At 48.2% G+C, this 17415-nt stretch overlaps 2 protein-coding genes across 3 annotated transcripts; both read left to right on the top strand.

Annotated features, from left to right (window-relative positions):
* Positions 1–335: 335 nt before the first annotated feature.
* On the top strand, positions 336–3314 carry LOC118207317 (putative nuclease HARBI1). The gene is made up of 3 exons (XM_035380782.1): positions 336–518; positions 1096–1842; positions 2310–3314. Exons 2-3 carry the CDS (start codon positions 1152–1154, stop codon positions 2735–2737), a joined length of 1119 nt encoding a protein of 372 aa, XP_035236673.1. The 5' UTR covers positions 336–518; positions 1096–1151; the 3' UTR covers positions 2738–3314.
* Positions 3315–4114: 800 nt separating this feature from the next.
* On the top strand, positions 4115–16897 carry LOC118207828 (glucose-6-phosphate 1-dehydrogenase-like). Of its 2 annotated transcripts, none has more exons than XM_035381909.1 (13): positions 4115–4248; positions 5959–6101; positions 11834–11871; positions 11962–12070; positions 12697–12914; positions 13037–13195; positions 13340–13465; positions 13939–14032; positions 14296–14482; positions 15379–15614; positions 15809–15885; positions 16084–16176; positions 16751–16897. In XM_035381909.1, exons 1-13 carry the CDS (start codon positions 4227–4229, stop codon positions 16836–16838), a joined length of 1590 nt encoding a protein of 529 aa, XP_035237800.1. In that variant the 5' UTR covers positions 4115–4226; the 3' UTR covers positions 16839–16897. The 2 variants fall into 2 exon arrangements, with proteins under 2 accessions (XP_035237800.1, XP_035237801.1); XM_035381910.1 differs by lacking the exon at positions 4115–4248 and adding an exon at positions 4279–4500.
* The last annotated feature ends 518 nt before the right edge of the window (positions 16898–17415 follow it).

Genomic DNA, 17415 nt, shown 5'->3' with positions numbered 1-17415 from the left:
GACATAAGAAGGTGTTATGTTGTCCTTTATGAAGCACCACCTGTGTTTCTGTATGATTTATAGCCATTGTCATATTTATGAAGGCATTATACATGCTGTCTGTAGTCTTATGAGATACACTTTGTTTAAATTGTGACCGATGATTTTCATATTATTTCAGAAGTATGGAGATAATTATTTCTAGGTGTTCTGAAAGGCAACGAGACAACCTTGAGCAGGGATTTGTGTTGGCCTTCGTTCAGTTATCTTTTAACATATTTGTTAATCGCTGACATTTTTGTCCTGATTCAATACTCCTGTACACTAGAGGGCGGTAGTGTATTTTATTTTGTGAAACCACTTCGTCTGGCGTCACATATCACGTAGAAACACATATTTTCTGTTTAGGTAACGTTATACAGCATGTTGTCGCTCGTTTCTGATATAAAGGGTGTTTATGTAATCTGAATTTACTGATAAAGTGGAGGAGGATGCGTTGAGATCATGCACCTATTTAGGACAAGGGACGGCAATTTCAGGTAACAGCACGTTTCGATTTGTGGGGACATTATGGTATCATTGTTTTTCAACAACAGCATGATGCTTGGAGTGAGCTTGCTAAATAAAACATAAGCTAAGTTGTTGGATACGGATCTCCCAATATAAAAGCAGATTTGCAAATTTGCATGTATTCATAAACTGTCTTGCAGCGGTACAAATGTAGTTAAATTATACGTAGCATACTTCAGCATACAAGTATGTTTATATTTAGACTTCCTGACTAACGGCTACCATATGGGGTCAGCATGAGCTACCGTTAATAAAACTTATGATTTCTGTGGTTCGCCTCTTACTTTAAATTGTCCATGGACCCAAAATGATTTTGCCTTATAGTTAGTGAGAGACAATATTGTCAGTAATATGGAATTGTTTACCTGGATACTATTCCAAAATAAAGCGAAGTATTCCCATGGACATTTTGATATTGATGAACTTGTACAGAAAAGGTGTCTACACACATACATATGTAGTTCTTAATAAACGTAAAATGAACGAATGTATACTTGGTGCATTGGAATGGCTGTTTACTCTTTACCCTTATTCTTTTTTATCCAGCTTGCAGGAAACGAACCAAAGAACCACCTACCGAACTTGCTGACCCAAGATTCAACATGGCAGATATAGACGCTCTGATTCTAATCCTAGCCAGACGGAACGCTAGGCGCAAATCTCCCCGTATCCAAACCAAGAAGCGGTTCAGACTCCACCAGAACGTGCAGCAACTACCCGACGAGTTGCTAATAGAACGCTGTCGCTTTGACAGGGACAGCATTAACTACCTTCGTGGGCTTTTGAGTGACAAACTGGTCAATCCCTATGCGCACAACCATCCACTGTCTGTGGAGGCAAAAATCTGCGCTGCCCTGGCCTACTACACGAGCAACTCCTTTCAGACGGCCGTAGGAAACTTTGTGGGAGTGTCCCAGTCCACAATAAGCCACGCTGTCACCCACGTGACTGACGCACTGGTGGAGTTAGGAGAGCAGTTTGTTAACTTCCCCCCTCCAGAGTCCCATGAGCGGGAAAAGCGACAATTTAGGGACATTGCGGGTTTCCCTGACGTTTTGGGTGTCGTGGGGTGCACCCACATAGCGATCAGGGCACCGCCGGGGGACCCCCACACCTTCCTCAACCACAAGTCTTTTCATTCGCTCAAAGTGCAGATCACGGCGGATGTAAACTCCACCATCACCAGTGTGGTCGCGCGGTTCCCGGGGTCCTCCAGAGACGCCTTTGTGTGGAGAAGGAGCCCCATGGCTGCGCGCTGCGCGGCCGGCTGCCTCGGCACAGGCCACCTCCTCGGTCTGTATGGAGACAGTGCCTGCATCCTTCTGTGCATCTTTCTCCTATGTGTGTGTGTGTGTGTTTGTGTCTCTGACACTTTTTATTGTCATGGATTCCCACTCTTCTTATCTTACTCCTTACCTCCTTCTCTTTTACTATCCTTATTTCCCTCTCCCGCTCTCTCGACATGATAAAGCAGTAGGGTTCAGAGGGAGCAGTAGAGTTCATTAAATAGGGTAAAGACAGACCATGACCTATCCCTTCCCTCACTGGCACCTAACAGGAAAGTAAAATTGGCAGGTAGGAAGAAACTTAGTCCTATTTTAAGAACCCAGGAAAGTAGTGATGGGAGAGTGAGGTTTCATCAACCTCATCCGTAATGGGTAGAGTTACAAAGATCTGTGAATCATCTGGTAGCTCATCCTCCCATCAGGAAGCATTAGGACTCGGGTCAGGTGACTCTTTTTCTCCCCGCCCCCGTGCAGGAGGTCCCGGCTACCCCCTCAGGCCCTGGCTTCTGACGCCGGTTCGGCGACCGGCCTCGAGAGCGGAGGAGCTGTATAACCAGGCCCTGAGGAAGACGCTGCGGCGCGTGGCCGTCACGTGCCGGCTCCTGAAGAAGCGCTTCCGCTGCCTGGACGGCGCCCGCGTTCTCAACTGCTTCCCAGAGAAGTGCGGCCGCATCATCATAGCCTGCTGCGTCCTCCACAACATCGCCGTCGGCCGCAATGTGCCTCTGCCGCCAGAAGAGGGAGCTGCCGCCCAGGGCCCAAACAGGGAGGAGGAGGAGGAGGGAGAGGAGGAGGAGGAAGAGGTTGGGGAAATGGGGGACGAGGACGCAGAATCGCCACAGTGCCAGCTAGGCTGGCAAAAAAGGCAGGCTGTTATCCAGCGGCATTTTGAAAAGCTGTGACCTCCCCTCCGGGCCTTGCCAGTGTTAACACCACTGATGGAGAAACTCTAACTGGCACGCATTCATTTAACAAATGCCTCTTTAGCTCTCTATGGCTCGGCCTCAGGATTCGACAGCCTACCAGCCTATTTTGGGCAACTGCAGTAGCGTTCTTATTCCGGTTTTTTTGTATTCCTTTATTTTATTTTTTATTCCTTTATAGCACTGTTTTTTTTTTTTTTTTTTTTTGCTGTTTATACCCTGGGGAAGAAAATTTTTTTGAAGGTTATGCCAGAATGGCAAGACATTGTTGGACAAAGCAGCCCTTGCATCTTTGGAGTTGAGGACCTCTGGGATGTGCTGTGCTTTGTACTTCACCTTCCCTGAATGTTGCCTGAAATACTGTATGTGTTAAAGGCAGTGCTACTCCATAAAGAGCAATAGAGCACTTTAATTTAGCATCTGTCAGTGGAGATGACTGACCGGTGCAGTCTGGGATTCCACAAGTGTAAAAATGACCATTGAAGTTGTTCTTGTTATTCTGTGTACAATGTGAAGTATCTTGATATATTGTCCAATACTAAGCCGTGAAAAAGCATTTGCCCCCTTCCTGATTTCCTCTATTATTGCATATTTGTCACACTGAATGGTTTAAGATCTTTAGACAAAATGTAATATTAGACAAAGGGAAGCTGAGTGAACACAAAAAACATTTTTAAAATAATTCTTTAATTTTTTTAATGAAAAAAGTTATAAAGCACCCTTGTGAAAAAGTAATTGCCCCCTTAAACTTAGCTGCCTGGTTGCACCACCTTTAGAAAGCAATAACTGCAATGAGACACTTCCTATAATTTGATATTAATCTTTCACATCACTGTGTAGGAATTTTAGCCCACTCTTCTGCTCGATTCAGTTCCTGCCACAGCATGTGTATTGGGATCAAGTCAGGACTTTGACAAGGCCACTCCAAAACTTTAATTATGCATACTGTGCATATTTCAACGGTAGTATATTTTATATTTTCCCTAGTATTTTTAGATTCTTTTCAGGGTAAAATGGCGGGGAAAGAGCCAATTTCATTATTATTACAGCAACACCACAAAAAACACCAGCTGAAAACTTTAAATGATTAATTAAGGTAACTGCCATTAAACAACAACACTGAAACTATGCAAAAACCTATATGCCAGAGATGACACGATTGCACATCAAATGAGACAAAATCCATTTTGGGCTTTGCTAGTGGGTTTAGTGACCCCCGGTTAAACCCATATTGACCCTGTCAGAGCTTTGCATCTCAGTAATACACCTGGACCTGCTCTCAGATTGGTCCCTTAACCTGCCAGATACATCCAAAGCCACATCCCTATTGGATTAAAGAGAGAGGCAATTGCCACATAACCGAGCTTTATTTTACAACACTTGAAATATTTGCGATTTTGGGGTCATATTGTGGTCTTCCGATACACTTCGCAAGATTTGTCGTTCGAGGTGACGTCACCGAACAGAGATGGGCAGTCGAGCGAGTACTGGTGAGTTTCTCTAGACCAATAAAATGGCAGGATTCAGTCCCCTTTTCTCAACAGGAACCAAACATCGGAGGTTTGGGTAACTGCTCGCTGTATGTCACGTTAGTAATATAGGAAGTTGTGTGTTTTTCTGAAGTTGATCGCCTGTTCACACACCTGTACTTCAAGAAAGTCATATTTCAGCTGCCACGGTAGTATCTTGCTAGTTGGCACACGTTGATTAGCGAAATTGTAGAAATCGGAGAACGACTGCCGGTGAGTGTGTGCTGTGTTGGCGTATCTGATATCCCCTCTCCAATTCAATTATTTTACGCACTGCTGTAGCTAGCTTCTCGCCACTTAACGTGAGGTAGCTACCGTTACTTCAAATGTCTTCATATTTAGCTAGGCATTTAGCAGATGCTATTATCTCGAGAAAATTACAAAAGTGCACATCGTTGCATAAAACCGCTTGAAGCAGCGAACAGACTGTCCGAGTCTTGTCACAACTTAGCGTTAGTCGGCGGCTACATGAACCTACAACAACATAAAACATCGAAATTAGCTCATTTCCAAACTAATAGCACATTTAAAGCTTCAGGAATGCCTTTTAATGTCCTTTCAAATCGTGTAACGTTAAGTGTAATGTTCTAGCTAACTTAGCTGTCTGTCTAAGCTGAAGCTTGAGGCTGGACTTGATGGCGTAACATTATTCTAAAATAATACATTGTAATTACACCGCGTTAACGTAAACATATATTATGTCAATCTTATTAGGATAACGTTTAAACGCGTTTATTTGTGTACGTTTTCCAGTGAACTCTAGCAGTGATGCTTGTAGCTCAATGTTAGCAGAAGATCATTTTAACTCTGACAGTTCGAGCCTACTTGGTGTAACTTATCCTATCTACAGGATTTATGTAGCTAAGAAGTTTAAGTGATGCTCTTACAATAACAACTCCTTTGCCTTTTCGCGATTTGTCCTTCGCGACTCAGAAGTCAACCAGAAAGATACATTTTAGCTTGCTTTGTGTCTAAATGGTACATTGCAATTGATCAAGACATTGTAATTGTAAGTGGCATTTTATTTATCGCTATAACTGATAGAAGCTGTTTCACTGAGTTTAAACGCACCCTGAACGACAAAAAATGTGATTATTGAACTTGACCTTGGGTGATCCCACACTTAAAGAAATAAAATAAGGAACGCCACAATGGTAAACGATCAAATATTCTAAAAAAAACGGTTTAAAAAACTTAAACAGTGGCCCTTTGTATAACAGTAGCCCAATTAATTTGATTATTGTTGTTGTTTATCATTTATCTTTGCATGTGAACTTTTTAATGGCTTTGAATCAGATGGTACTGTCAAGTTTGATTTGTGATAATTTTTGGGGAAATGTATTGTTCCTTTTTCTAAACTCCTTCCAAGTGACGCGATGTATTTTGGCTGTTTTGAAATTTTTGTTTTATGGTTTTTAAGAGAATGATGTTTTATTGGAAGAACTTTTTGTTGCCATTTCTAATTGGAGGCTAGCTTAATTTAGTTTTTTAAACTAACAAACCAGAGTACAGTATAATCTTGGTAAGAGAAGACTGAATTGGGTATTTACACATGCCTCTATGAATGTAATAAGGGAGTGTGCTGTATGCTACTTATTGGAATGGCATAAGTACACACCTGCGTTACTAAAATATAATTGGGAGTAACTCTTGCTTTCCCTCTTTCTCTAGAAGTCACTCCCTCTCCTCCAGAAAAGATGGCGGCCATCCCACTCTCTCGATCAGAGGTCTTTGGGCAGCTGAGGAAGGAGTTGCATGACGATGTTGAATTCCACCAATCAGACGTGCACATCTTCATCATAATGGGTGCCTCGGTGAGCATAATGCCACGATACGCCACATCACGCTAAACCACGATACACCACATAACTCTAAACCACGCACACTACATGACTCTAAACCACGCACACTACATGACTCTAAACCACGCACACTACATAACTCTAAACCACGCACACTACATGACTCTAAACCACGCACACTACATAACTCTAAACCACGCACACTACATAACTCTAAACCACGCACACCACATAACTCTAAACCACGCACACTACATGACTCTAAACCACGACACACCACATCATCCTACACCACAGCAGACCACAGCACCCTAAACCATCAACACAGCACATCACGCTAAACCACAACCAGAGTTCTCAAAGTCAAAGCCTTTGCCCATCAGGACCTGAACCAGACCCAGCTGACCCTTGGGCCGGTTTCAGACTAAGAATATATGAAAACTGGCCGCATTGTAAGAAAAAATAAATGTATTTGATTTTATTGATTAAAGTAGGTTATCATATGCTGTGTGATGAAAAACGATAATCGGCCACTATTAACCATATGTATAAAAAAAATTAAGCAAGAACAAGCAAACTGCACAACAATAAGCAAGTTTAATTCTGTCCTTTTGGGTCAGGCTCAGGCTTCAACTAACTTGGGTTTGGTCTGGCTGGGCTTGAATTTTCATTGAGCACTCTAACCAGTATGTCACCCTTCACCACAACAGACTGTGTCACCCAGCACCATGACTGGCCACATCACACTGCACCACAACACACCAGGACACACCACATCACACTGTACCACAACACACAACATCACCATTCATCACGACAGACTATGTCACCCTGCACCATGACAGGCCACATCACAGTGCACCACAACACACCACAACACACCACATCACACTGCACCACAACACACCACATCACACTGCGCCACAACACACCATGTGACCCTACACCACCCTGCCAGCTCTGCCTAGCATGCTAGCAAGCTGTATAGTTTTTTTTTTCCATTTGAAAATGGCACCCAGGTAGGAAATGATCTGTTTCCTAATACACAGCGTTGGGTCATATTACAGGAAACTACCAAGCAATTGGCTCATATGTGAAGAGACAAGATTAATGTTGTCACGTTGGAATGTGGTCTGTTTTCTAAATAGAATGAGGCTTTTTGTTAATGCCTAACCCACAGCCTAAAAAAACTGCATATGTGATAGTCAGATTTTCATCCCCTGAACTCAATCTTACATTCCAAGTGTCAGGGGGAGAAAAAGATACACTGCACACAGATTAACAAGAAAATGTACCATTGATTTGCAGAAATAATAAAAATGTCAATACTTCACGATTTTGCATTTAAGACTATAGAAAACTAGTTTAAATTTAGATTTCTGAAAGGACAGACAGTAATCACATGGAGTTTCTATGTTATGCTGGATCGTTGAATCATGTTCAGTTGTTTCACCAAAAAAAAAAGTCTGAAAGGGTTCTGAATCACGATCCGACTGCACTTTACACACCTTTCATCCCTAACCCTAACCCTTTCATCGAACTTCTCCCACCAATCGCCAGGCACTGGGCGGTGTCAAATTGCTTTGTCTCGGGGGCTGGAATTCTACGGGTACAGAGAGCAGGCTGGGTGAAATCCCAGCTCTTTGCTTGTATTTATTTTGACTTATTTCCTGTTAGCAGTCCACCTGCATGTCCAAACCAATCTTTCGATCGCTTGGGAACTTCCTGTTATCACACGGAGTGGTTCTCTGCTCCTGTTGTAGCCCTTAATACAGACGACAGAGTGGATAGTGTGGAGACTGCAGCTCGGCTGTCTGTTAGCAGTCGCCAGCTTCCTTCCACAGTGCACGCTTCTCCTTTAGACCAACTGTGGAGAAGCACCCAGAACCTGAAACTGCCCGCCGGTTCCAGTTGTGGTTGGGGAAAAAGTATTATTAGCATTATTCATTATTGTTATCTTTATTTATTTTGCAGAATTCTTATCTAGCTATGCTTTTAAAGGCTAATATGATTATTACAGGGCTTCAATGAATGTCAGTTCCACTAATTAGTCCTGTTGAGAGTGATGAGTCTTGCTTAATGTAAAATTTTATTTATTATTTAGTGATTGCAACTAGCAAGGCATTACATTTAATCAAATGCTACCATACAATACATATATATGAAAAGGAAAATTGTATGTGGTCCAAATTGTGTGATTAAAATGGCATTCACATTTACATAAGTGTTAGAACGTGTTACATGAATTGAAGATCTCAATGTGAATTGTGACAAATAGTTTTCAGACCACTACAGCGTGTAATTAAAGCTGAAAAGCAGAATGACTGTCATCATCCCGCCTCTCAGGCACATCAGGACTGAGGCAGAGGATAACGCCACACGCTTTTAATGTTTCTCTCCCTGATTCCGCTGGTGCATGCTGACCCCTGACCCCGCAGGGTGGCCCAGCCCAGCACAGGGTCAGCAGCGATGCTCCTGAGAGAGCTCGGGACCGAGAGCGGATAGGGTTAAGCGGGGTCCACGCCGGCGCTCAATGGGGAGCAGCTGAATAGGGACTTAGACACAGCGGTGCTGTGAGCCGCGCACAATGAGGGCCAAAATCCCGCCGCCCGGAACCTGCGCTGTCAGCGCTTCCCTTTCTCAGGCCCTGAAAGAGGAGCGGCCACAGGCCACGCCCTCACCGTACTCTGCCTCACTCTCACCGTGCTCTGCCTCACTCTCACCGTGCTCTGCCTCACCCTCACTGCTCTGCCTCACCCTCACCTTGCTCTGCCTCACCCTCACAGTGTTCTTCCTTATTCTTTTTTATAGTTCAGGGACTGAGGCAGGTGGGGAGAGAGGGGAAAGGGGAGAGAGGGAGGAATAATCTCTTGGTTGTAGTGAAAGAGGAGGAAGATGAGTTGAGGAATAAAAAGAGGGAGTGTGAGCAGGGCTTTATGGCAATGCGCGTGGTGTAGTAACGCTCTTTCTCTCTCTCTGCGAGTGTGTGAAGGTCAAGGCTGTCGGTGTGAACCCAGCCCAGAATAAGGTCCTCTTCCCTAACCCACCCCATCCTGTCCAGCCCCTCGCTCTCTCTCTCCCCACTCCTGCCAAATTCAGCCCAGTCATCGTGCGTTTGCACAATATCGACCTCTTTTGTTCACCCAGTGAAAGAAAATCTCGCTTCTCTCTTTCCCTGTCTTATCTTTTTTTCTTCCTTGTTTCCTTTTTCCCCTCCCTCCGATGGAAGGCCGAGGGAGTTTCTTTGTTGGTTTCTTGGAAGGAAGAGGTCTTGGCTAATGTGACTCTCTGGAGGGTGGGGGTGGGGGCGTAGTCGTTTTGCTGTGTCACTGAGAGATTTCCTCCAGGGTCAGGTGACATTCAGAGAGGTGGCAATGGAGGCGACTGCCGCTTGTTTATGGTTTATTCCTGACTGCAGTTTTATTGTTTGTTGTTGCTGATACTCGGTACTGGCAGTGAGCTGTCTGGGACTCGAGTGTTTGCGACTCAAGGGCTTAAGTGTAATGTGTGGGGCGGTGACTCGCGATGTGTCTACTCGAGTGAAATGCGGTAAACTAAAGCTTAAAGCCTGTGAAGGAGCCGGGTCCAGTAGGTTAGCGAGCGTGCGGTGAGGCAGGGTATTTCTCCAGCTCTCCGCCTCTCGGCCTGGTGCGTTAAGCGCACTCTTCCGTAAGGGAGGGAGGGCCCTGCGCCGTCCCTGACCCCTCTGTCACACCACCGTGTTGGATCAGCATCGCTTTACCCCTCCAAGGCTGCGCGAAGCGAGCACACGCAGACCCGCTGACCTGCTGCACAGCACGCCATCACCGACGCGCCGGTCTGCAGCACAGACACGGGCCCCCGGCTGAGAGATGGCGCAATCACAGACTGCCACACACAGACACACACTGACCCACTGACAGGCGGCACCGACACTGACCCACTAACCACTAAATTACTTATTTTAAACCACAATAAATTGTTTTTTCTTTTACTATACTCATATGTACACATGGGTATTTCTCTACCTGTGTGTACATGTCAATGTCTGTTAAGCACTTTGTGCTGACTCGGTCAGAAAAAGTGCTATATAAATTTGAATGACTTGACTTGACTTGACTAACTGCACTGACCGCACTAACGCACTAACACCCCACAGCAGCACCTTGCTGTTTCTAATGACCGGGCTGAGGACCTCTGCTCTCGGCCTGCCTTGCTGACACAATCCTCTATTTTGAAGCAGAAAATTACAGCCCGTATAATTAAGAACCTGTTTCGGAAGAAGGGTGAGGTGGAATGAGGAGGAGGAGGAACAAGAAGAAGATAGGGAGGAGTGCTCATTTGTCCTGAACCAAGGTCCATCAGCCCTTTGCTTTAACACAGCCAGTCGTTATTGAGTAAAGCTGTCAGGAATCTGAATTTCCTCTTTACGCAGAAACACTATTCTCTAGAAATGCCTCCTCATGCTGCCACTGTGGGCAAGGCTTCGGAGTACCCAAAGTGGGTGGAGCTAGCCCGTGTGTTCTGTGGCTCAATCATTTGGGTCAATTGCACGGTGTCGCCATAGCGACCAAAGCCCTTTGATTGGTTCATAATGAGCTGGTGACTGGAGGGTGCACCCGCTTGCAGAGCGAGGACTGTAGAGTCTCACTCCCCCCGGCTCACTGTGACAGTAACACAGGCATACTGCACTGTATCTGTACTGTCTGATGTGTGCTCTAGGAGTGTTCACGTTTGCACTGAGATTAGCAGCAGTCTCACTCACTGCCCTCTGTATCGCTCCCACAGCCTCTGTCGTGGCACGGTAGGTGTCAGCGTTGCGTTCAAGGTTCAGCAGCAGTGTGAGCCTGTGCAAGCTTTGTTAATAATTACCCAGCGGGCAGCTGCATTGGGCATTAGGATTGTGACCGTGGCTTTGGCTTCCAAAAGGCAGCTGCTAGTTTTCAGCAGTTTTTGACAAGCCGCGGTGCCCCTGTGTGCTTTGCACACTACCAGCTAAAGCGGCTAAAGTAAACCAGCCGCTGTGCCAGAGTGGTGCAGAATGAGGTTTCCTGTAACTGCAGTACCATGGAACCCAATGTGCTATCAAGCATGCTAACATGCTAACGGGTTATGCTCTGTTCAATAGGGAGGTGGATTTCAAGTAGTTTGATATTTTAATGAAATGCACCCCTTTTTGTCCCCTAAGCCCTGTATGAAGTTCTTTTTGTATGAATTATGTAATTAGTACAAATATTACAATTCACTTAAACTTACAAGCAGGAATATGAATGAGTGTCAGTGAATTTATTTTATGCAGGGTTCATTGACTTAATCTCAAAAGTCCTGGCAAGAAAGAAAACTGGATAACTGGTCATGATGTCATGGTCAAATACTCGGCTGAAAGCCCATTTAGTCTCACTCCTTGTCGGCCCTCACGCCCGGAGGCTCCAGGCTCAGTGCTAGAGCTCTAAAGCCATTGATGAGCTGAATTGTGGGTAATGATCCAGTGATAGGCTGTGTTCCTCTCATAGGGCCTGCCCGTGTAGACTACACCACGCTGCTTAGCACCACAGAAAGAGTGTGCTCTGCCCCTGTGAGGTGCGTGCGTCCCTGCTGGCAGTGGGAAGAACACGCCTCTGATTTCCATTCAGTGTCCAGGGAGATGAATAGGAAAGCATGCAAAGGATCAGACCTGTAACAGTCACGGTTAGTCAGGACCTCAGATCAGCGTCTCTGTCCTGACCAGTTCAGCCCCTGATGTAACCCATGTCTTTGTCTTCCAGGGGGATCTGGCCAAAAAGAAGATCTACCCCACACTGTGGTGAGTGCCTGCGCCCCCTGTGTGGCTGTGTGAGTGTTTCCCATGATGCACTGCAGCGGCAAGCTGACCGTGCTCCTCTCTGCTTCTCAGGTGGCTCTTCAGAGACGGGCTGCTCCCTGAGGAGACCTACTTTGTGGGCTTTGCCCGCTCCAGCCTCACCGTGGAGGCCATTCGTGCTGCCTGCCTGCCCCACATGAAGGTGTGTGTGTGTGTGTGTGTGTGTGTTTGTGCATGCGTGTGTGTTGTACATGTATCTATATGGTTTGTATGTGTGTGTATTAGGGTTGCACCATATGGAAAATCTGAGACCTGTATCAGTAACTGACATTTGACTGGCTATATTGGCTGATCCTCATACAAACCCCTCCCTTTTACACTACAGTACTAATGTAAACTGCAACCAAGTTTCCAGCTTAATGATAGAAGTAGATGAGCAACGACGTCAATTTAGGAAGGGAAAATTGTATTTGTATAATGAAATATTTCAGCTGGCTTACTTGATTATTTAGCAGAGAGCAGGAGGCTACAGTGCTACTGAGCCTCTGTATGACTGCTTGTGTGTTTGGCTGGTAAAAGTTACTAATTAAAAATAAGTAATAAATGAGGTTCAGGTGACGATTACACTGCTTCTTGGTCGCCTCAAATGTATTGCTTTTCTGGTATGTGTGTTACATCACCATATCAGCCATAATCTTAGTTTATCTCTTAGCTATTATTGGCCAATGCCAGTGCAACACAGATATTATCATGCATCCCTTATGCATGTATGTGTGTCTGTATGGCTGTGCTTGTGTGTTACTCTCTTTCTCTCTCTCTCTCTCTCAGGTAGCAGATGGAGAGGCGGAGCGTCTCTCCGTGTTCTTCAGCAGGAACTCGTACCTGAGTGGGCAGTATGATAATGAGAGCTCCTTCAGCCAGCTCAACGCTCACCTGAGCGCCCTGCCGGGGGGGCGTGAGGCCAACCGTCTCTTCTACCTGGCCCTGCCCCCCAGCGTCTACCACAGCGTCACCAAGAACATCCGCCACCAGTGCATCAGCACCAAGTCAGTCTGCAGCCGTCCCTCCCCCAGACTGCGTCCCTTCCCCTCCCCATGCCGTCAGTCGCACTCCAGTATAGTCTCATTCTCTTAAAGGGATTTTGGCTCTCTCCCTGCGCCTCTCTCAGGGGCTGGAGCAGGGTGATCGTGGAGAAGCCGTTTGGGCGGGACCTGCAGAGCTCGGAGGAGCTGTCCGCCCACCTGTCCTCCCTGTTCAGCGAGGACCAGATCTACCGCATCGACCACTACCTGGGCAAGGAGATGGTGCAGAACCTCATGGTGCTCCGGTACGGCATGAGCTGCCCTTCTCTTCTCCTGTCCTCTCCCCCTTTCCATCCGTTTTCCTTTCGCCCTCCTTTCCGTTGCGGTATCTGTGCGCTCACACGCACTGTGTGTCTGAGTGTGTCCCTGTATCTGCTCCTGTCTCTCAGGTTTGGAAACAGGATATTCGGTCCTATCTGGAATCGGGACAGCGTGGCCTGTGTGGTCTTCACTTTCAAGGAGCCCTTCGGGACCCAGGGGCGGGGCGGCTACTTCGACGACTTCGGAATCATCCGGTGAGACCAACCTTACTGGTTTCCACCGGGTCTGACCTCTGGTCTTCAGTCTCTTAATTAGTGCAGTCATTTTTGCTCAGCTGGTACATGACAGCTGAAGATTGCAGATATGCACTATGCTAATTAGTGATTACTGGACCACTTGTGCAAAGCCCAGCCTGGCTCATTGATTGGCTGTTCAGGCCAGAGGAAATGAAGAGTTCCTTTGGGGCTGCAGTGTCTGAGCAATGTGTGTGCAGTTTGAGAGCAACCTCATAGGTCCTCTGAGCCTCTGGCCAAAATGGTCATGTGATCTTGGATCTTGAGTGCAGTCAGGTCTGCGCAACCTTTCCCGTTTTACAGAAGCATATTTCCTTCACGTAAAAAAGGAGGAGAGTCAAAAAGTGTTTACATGGATTCGTAAATTCTCCAGGATAAAGAAAATGCATTTTTGAGTTTTCAACGTGTCAAACTCTCCTTCTCCTCTACTTTAGTGATGTCATGCAGAACCACCTGCTGCAGATCCTCAGCCTGGTTGCCATGGAGAAGCCAGCTACCACCAGCTCCGACGATGTGAGGGATGAAAAGGTAAGAAAAAACACCCCCGCCGCAAAGCATTCTGGGATACCACCACATCCACAGTGTAACTCCCAATGGATGAAAACTTTGGGAAAACATGATAGGCTGGATATACTGACCCTTACATCTATCCCATGTACATGTATGGGTCAGTTACTGTGTGCGTGTGCATGTGTGGGCTTCATCCACATAAACCGTGCCACTGGAGTGCATTTTCTGCTACTTACGGTTGATGCAGGTGTTTTAATAAAGAAGCTCTGTCTCCCCCTCAGGTGAAGGTGCTGAAGTGCATTGCCCCCGTCACACTGGGTGACATGGTGCTGGGACAGTATGTGGGAGACCCCGCGGGGGAGGGCGACGCTAAACTGGGGTACCTGGACGACCCCACCGTCCCCAAAGGCTCCAACACCCCCACCTTCGCCACCGCCGTGCTCTACGTGCACAACGAGCGCTGGGACGGTGAGAGGGCTGTGTGTGGGCCTTTCCCCCACTTCCACCCAGCGTCCCTCCCTCTCCCCCGCTCCACCCAGCGTCCCTCCCTCTCCCCCGCTCCACCCAGCGTCCCTCCCTCTCCCCCGCTCCACCCAGCGTCCCTCCCTCTCCCCCGCTCCACCCAGCGTCCCTCCCTCTCCCCCGCTCCACCCAGCGTCCCTCCCTCTCCCCCGCTCCACCCAGCGTCCCTCCCTCTCCCCCGCTCCACCCAGCGTCCCTCCCTCTCCCCCGCTCCACCCAGCGTCCCTCCCTCTCCCCCGCTCCACCCAGCGTCCCTCCCTCTCCCCCGCTCCACCCAGCGTCCCTCCCTCTCCCCCGCTCCACCCAGCGTCCCTCCCTCTCCCCCGCTCCACCCAGCGTCCCTCCCTCTCCCCCGCTCCACCCAGCGTCCCTCCCTCTCCCCCGCTCCACCCAGCGTCCCTCCCTCTCCCCCGCTCCACCCAGCGTCCCTCCCTCTCCCCCGCTCCACCCAGCGTCCCTCCCTCTCCCCCGCTCCACCCAGCGTCCCTCCCTCTCCCCCGCTCCACCCAGCGTCCCTCCCTCTCCCCCGCTCCACCCAGCGTCCCTCCTTCTCCCCCGCTTCCACCCAGCGTCCCTCCCTCTCCCCCGCTCCACCCAGCGTCCCTCCCTCTCCCCCGCTCCACCCAGCGTCCCTCCCTCTCCCCCGCTCCACCCAGCGTCCCTCCCTCTCCCCCGCTCCACCCAGCGTCCCTCCCTTTCCCCCGCTTCCACCCAGCCGTCCCTCTCTTCACCACGCTCTTACTCAGTTTCTCACTCTTAGTCTATCACTCTCCTCCCTGCCTCCATCTTTTCCTCTTACCCTCCTCCTCACTGTGTTTCCCTCCCTCCCTCCTTCTCCGCAGGCGTTCCCTTCATCCTGAGGTGCGGTAAGGCGCTAAACGAGCGGAAGGCCGAGGTGCGGCTGCAGTTCACCGACGTGCCGGGCGACATCTTCGGCGGCCAGTGCCAGCGGAACGAGCTGGTGGTGCGGGTGCAGCCCAACGAGGCCGTCTACGCCAAGATGATGAGCAAGAAGCCCGGGGTCTACTTCAGCCCCGAGGAGACCGAGCTGGACCTCACCTACGGCAGCCGCTACCGGGTACCACAGTGCACATGCGCACGCACACACGCATACACACATGCACACGCACATACACGCACACGCACGCACGCACACGCACACGCACATAAGCACTTTCACACGTGCACTTTTACACAAGTTCTCGCTTACACACACACACACACACGCACACACACTGGGGACACAGTAACAGGTTTTTCCTCCCTTGTCAGGATGTGAAGCTGCCAGATGCATATGAGCGTCTGATCCTGGATGTATTCTGCGGGAGTCAGATGCACTTTGTGCGCAGGTCTGTGTCCCCTTTCCTGCTCTGTCCTGCCAATAAAGCATCTTTATTCAAACTGAACCTGCTTTACTGGCAGGATATACATTTGTTTAGGCTACTGCCAAAGAATATGCCAGTACTTTCAAGCAGTAATATTTGGTATAGTAATTTGTAAACGATTTAACTAAAAAAATACTTTTTCCACTTCATCTCTTCTTTCAGTGATGAACTGAAAGAAGCCTGGAGAATCTTCACTCCTATTCTTCATCAAATAGATCGGGAGAGGACTCCACCCATTCCATACACATATGGAAGGTGAGACCACATAAATGCCACCTATAGAACATTTACAGGGACAGATATTTCTGACTCTCACTGCAAACACACTTTCCACTGCAGTAAGAACCCTCAGACATCAGCTGACAGGTTTGGTAACTCTCACTGCCTTAACACACATTATAAAGGATGCTAGTTTCACACAATGGCCGTACTGTCTGCAGTAAAAAAAAGAAAACGAGCCAAAATGGCTGATCTGCCAATTTAATCCTGAGCTTAGTTGCAGTCTGAGTCAAAATGGGCGCTCCATCATCAGCTGTAGAATTCTATTAAATTTTATTTGTACTGTAATTTTTACAGAGACACTGCCACTAAGATGCTTTAAAGAACCAGGAAGTGGGGAAAATTAAAACATGAGTCACACTTCTGCGAATGCTTTTTCTGCTGTTATGTTGTAACGATGTGAACAATCACTTAACCAACTTTCCCCTTCCTCCTTTTCACTTCTCCTATTTACTCTCCCTTCATCCTACTTTCCTTTATTGTCATCATGCCATCTTCTGTGGTTACACTCTTTCTTTCCGTCCTTATTTCCTCCTCTTGTTCTCTGCAGCCGAGGTCCCTCTGAAGCAGATGAGCTGGTGAAGAAAGTGGGGTTCCGATATGAAGGCACTTACAAGTGGGTCAACCCCCACAAATAGTGATTGCCCCCCTGCGCGCACACACACACACACACACACACACACACAGTGACCCCCCTCCCCCCCCCCGCCCACACACACACACACACACAGTGACCCCCCCCCCGCCTCGCCCACACACACACACACACACACACACACAGTGACCCCCCCCCCCCGCCCACACACACACACACACACACAGTGACCCCCCCCATACACACACACACAGTGACCCCCCCCCATACACACACACACACACACACACACACACACACACACACAGTGACCCCCCCCCCATACACACACACACACACACACAGTGACCCCCCCCCCGCCCACACACACACACACACACACACAGTGACCCCCCCCCCCGCCCACACACACACACACACACAGTGACACCCCCCCCCCCATACACACACACAGTGACCCCCCCCCCCGCCCACACACACACACACACACAGTGACCCCCCCCCCCCACACACACACACACACAGTGACCCCCCCCCCCCCCATACACACACACACACACACACAGTGACCACCCCCCCATACACACACACACACGTACAACCCAATCGCACTTAATACT

This window comes from Anguilla anguilla, chromosome 11, assembly GCF_013347855.1.
Source record: "Anguilla anguilla isolate fAngAng1 chromosome 11, fAngAng1.pri, whole genome shotgun sequence".
NCBI classification, from domain to species: domain Eukaryota; kingdom Metazoa; phylum Chordata; class Actinopteri; order Anguilliformes; family Anguillidae; genus Anguilla; species Anguilla anguilla.
Note: the sequence above shows the minus strand (reverse complement) of the source record. Positions and strands in the feature narration are given on the sequence as shown.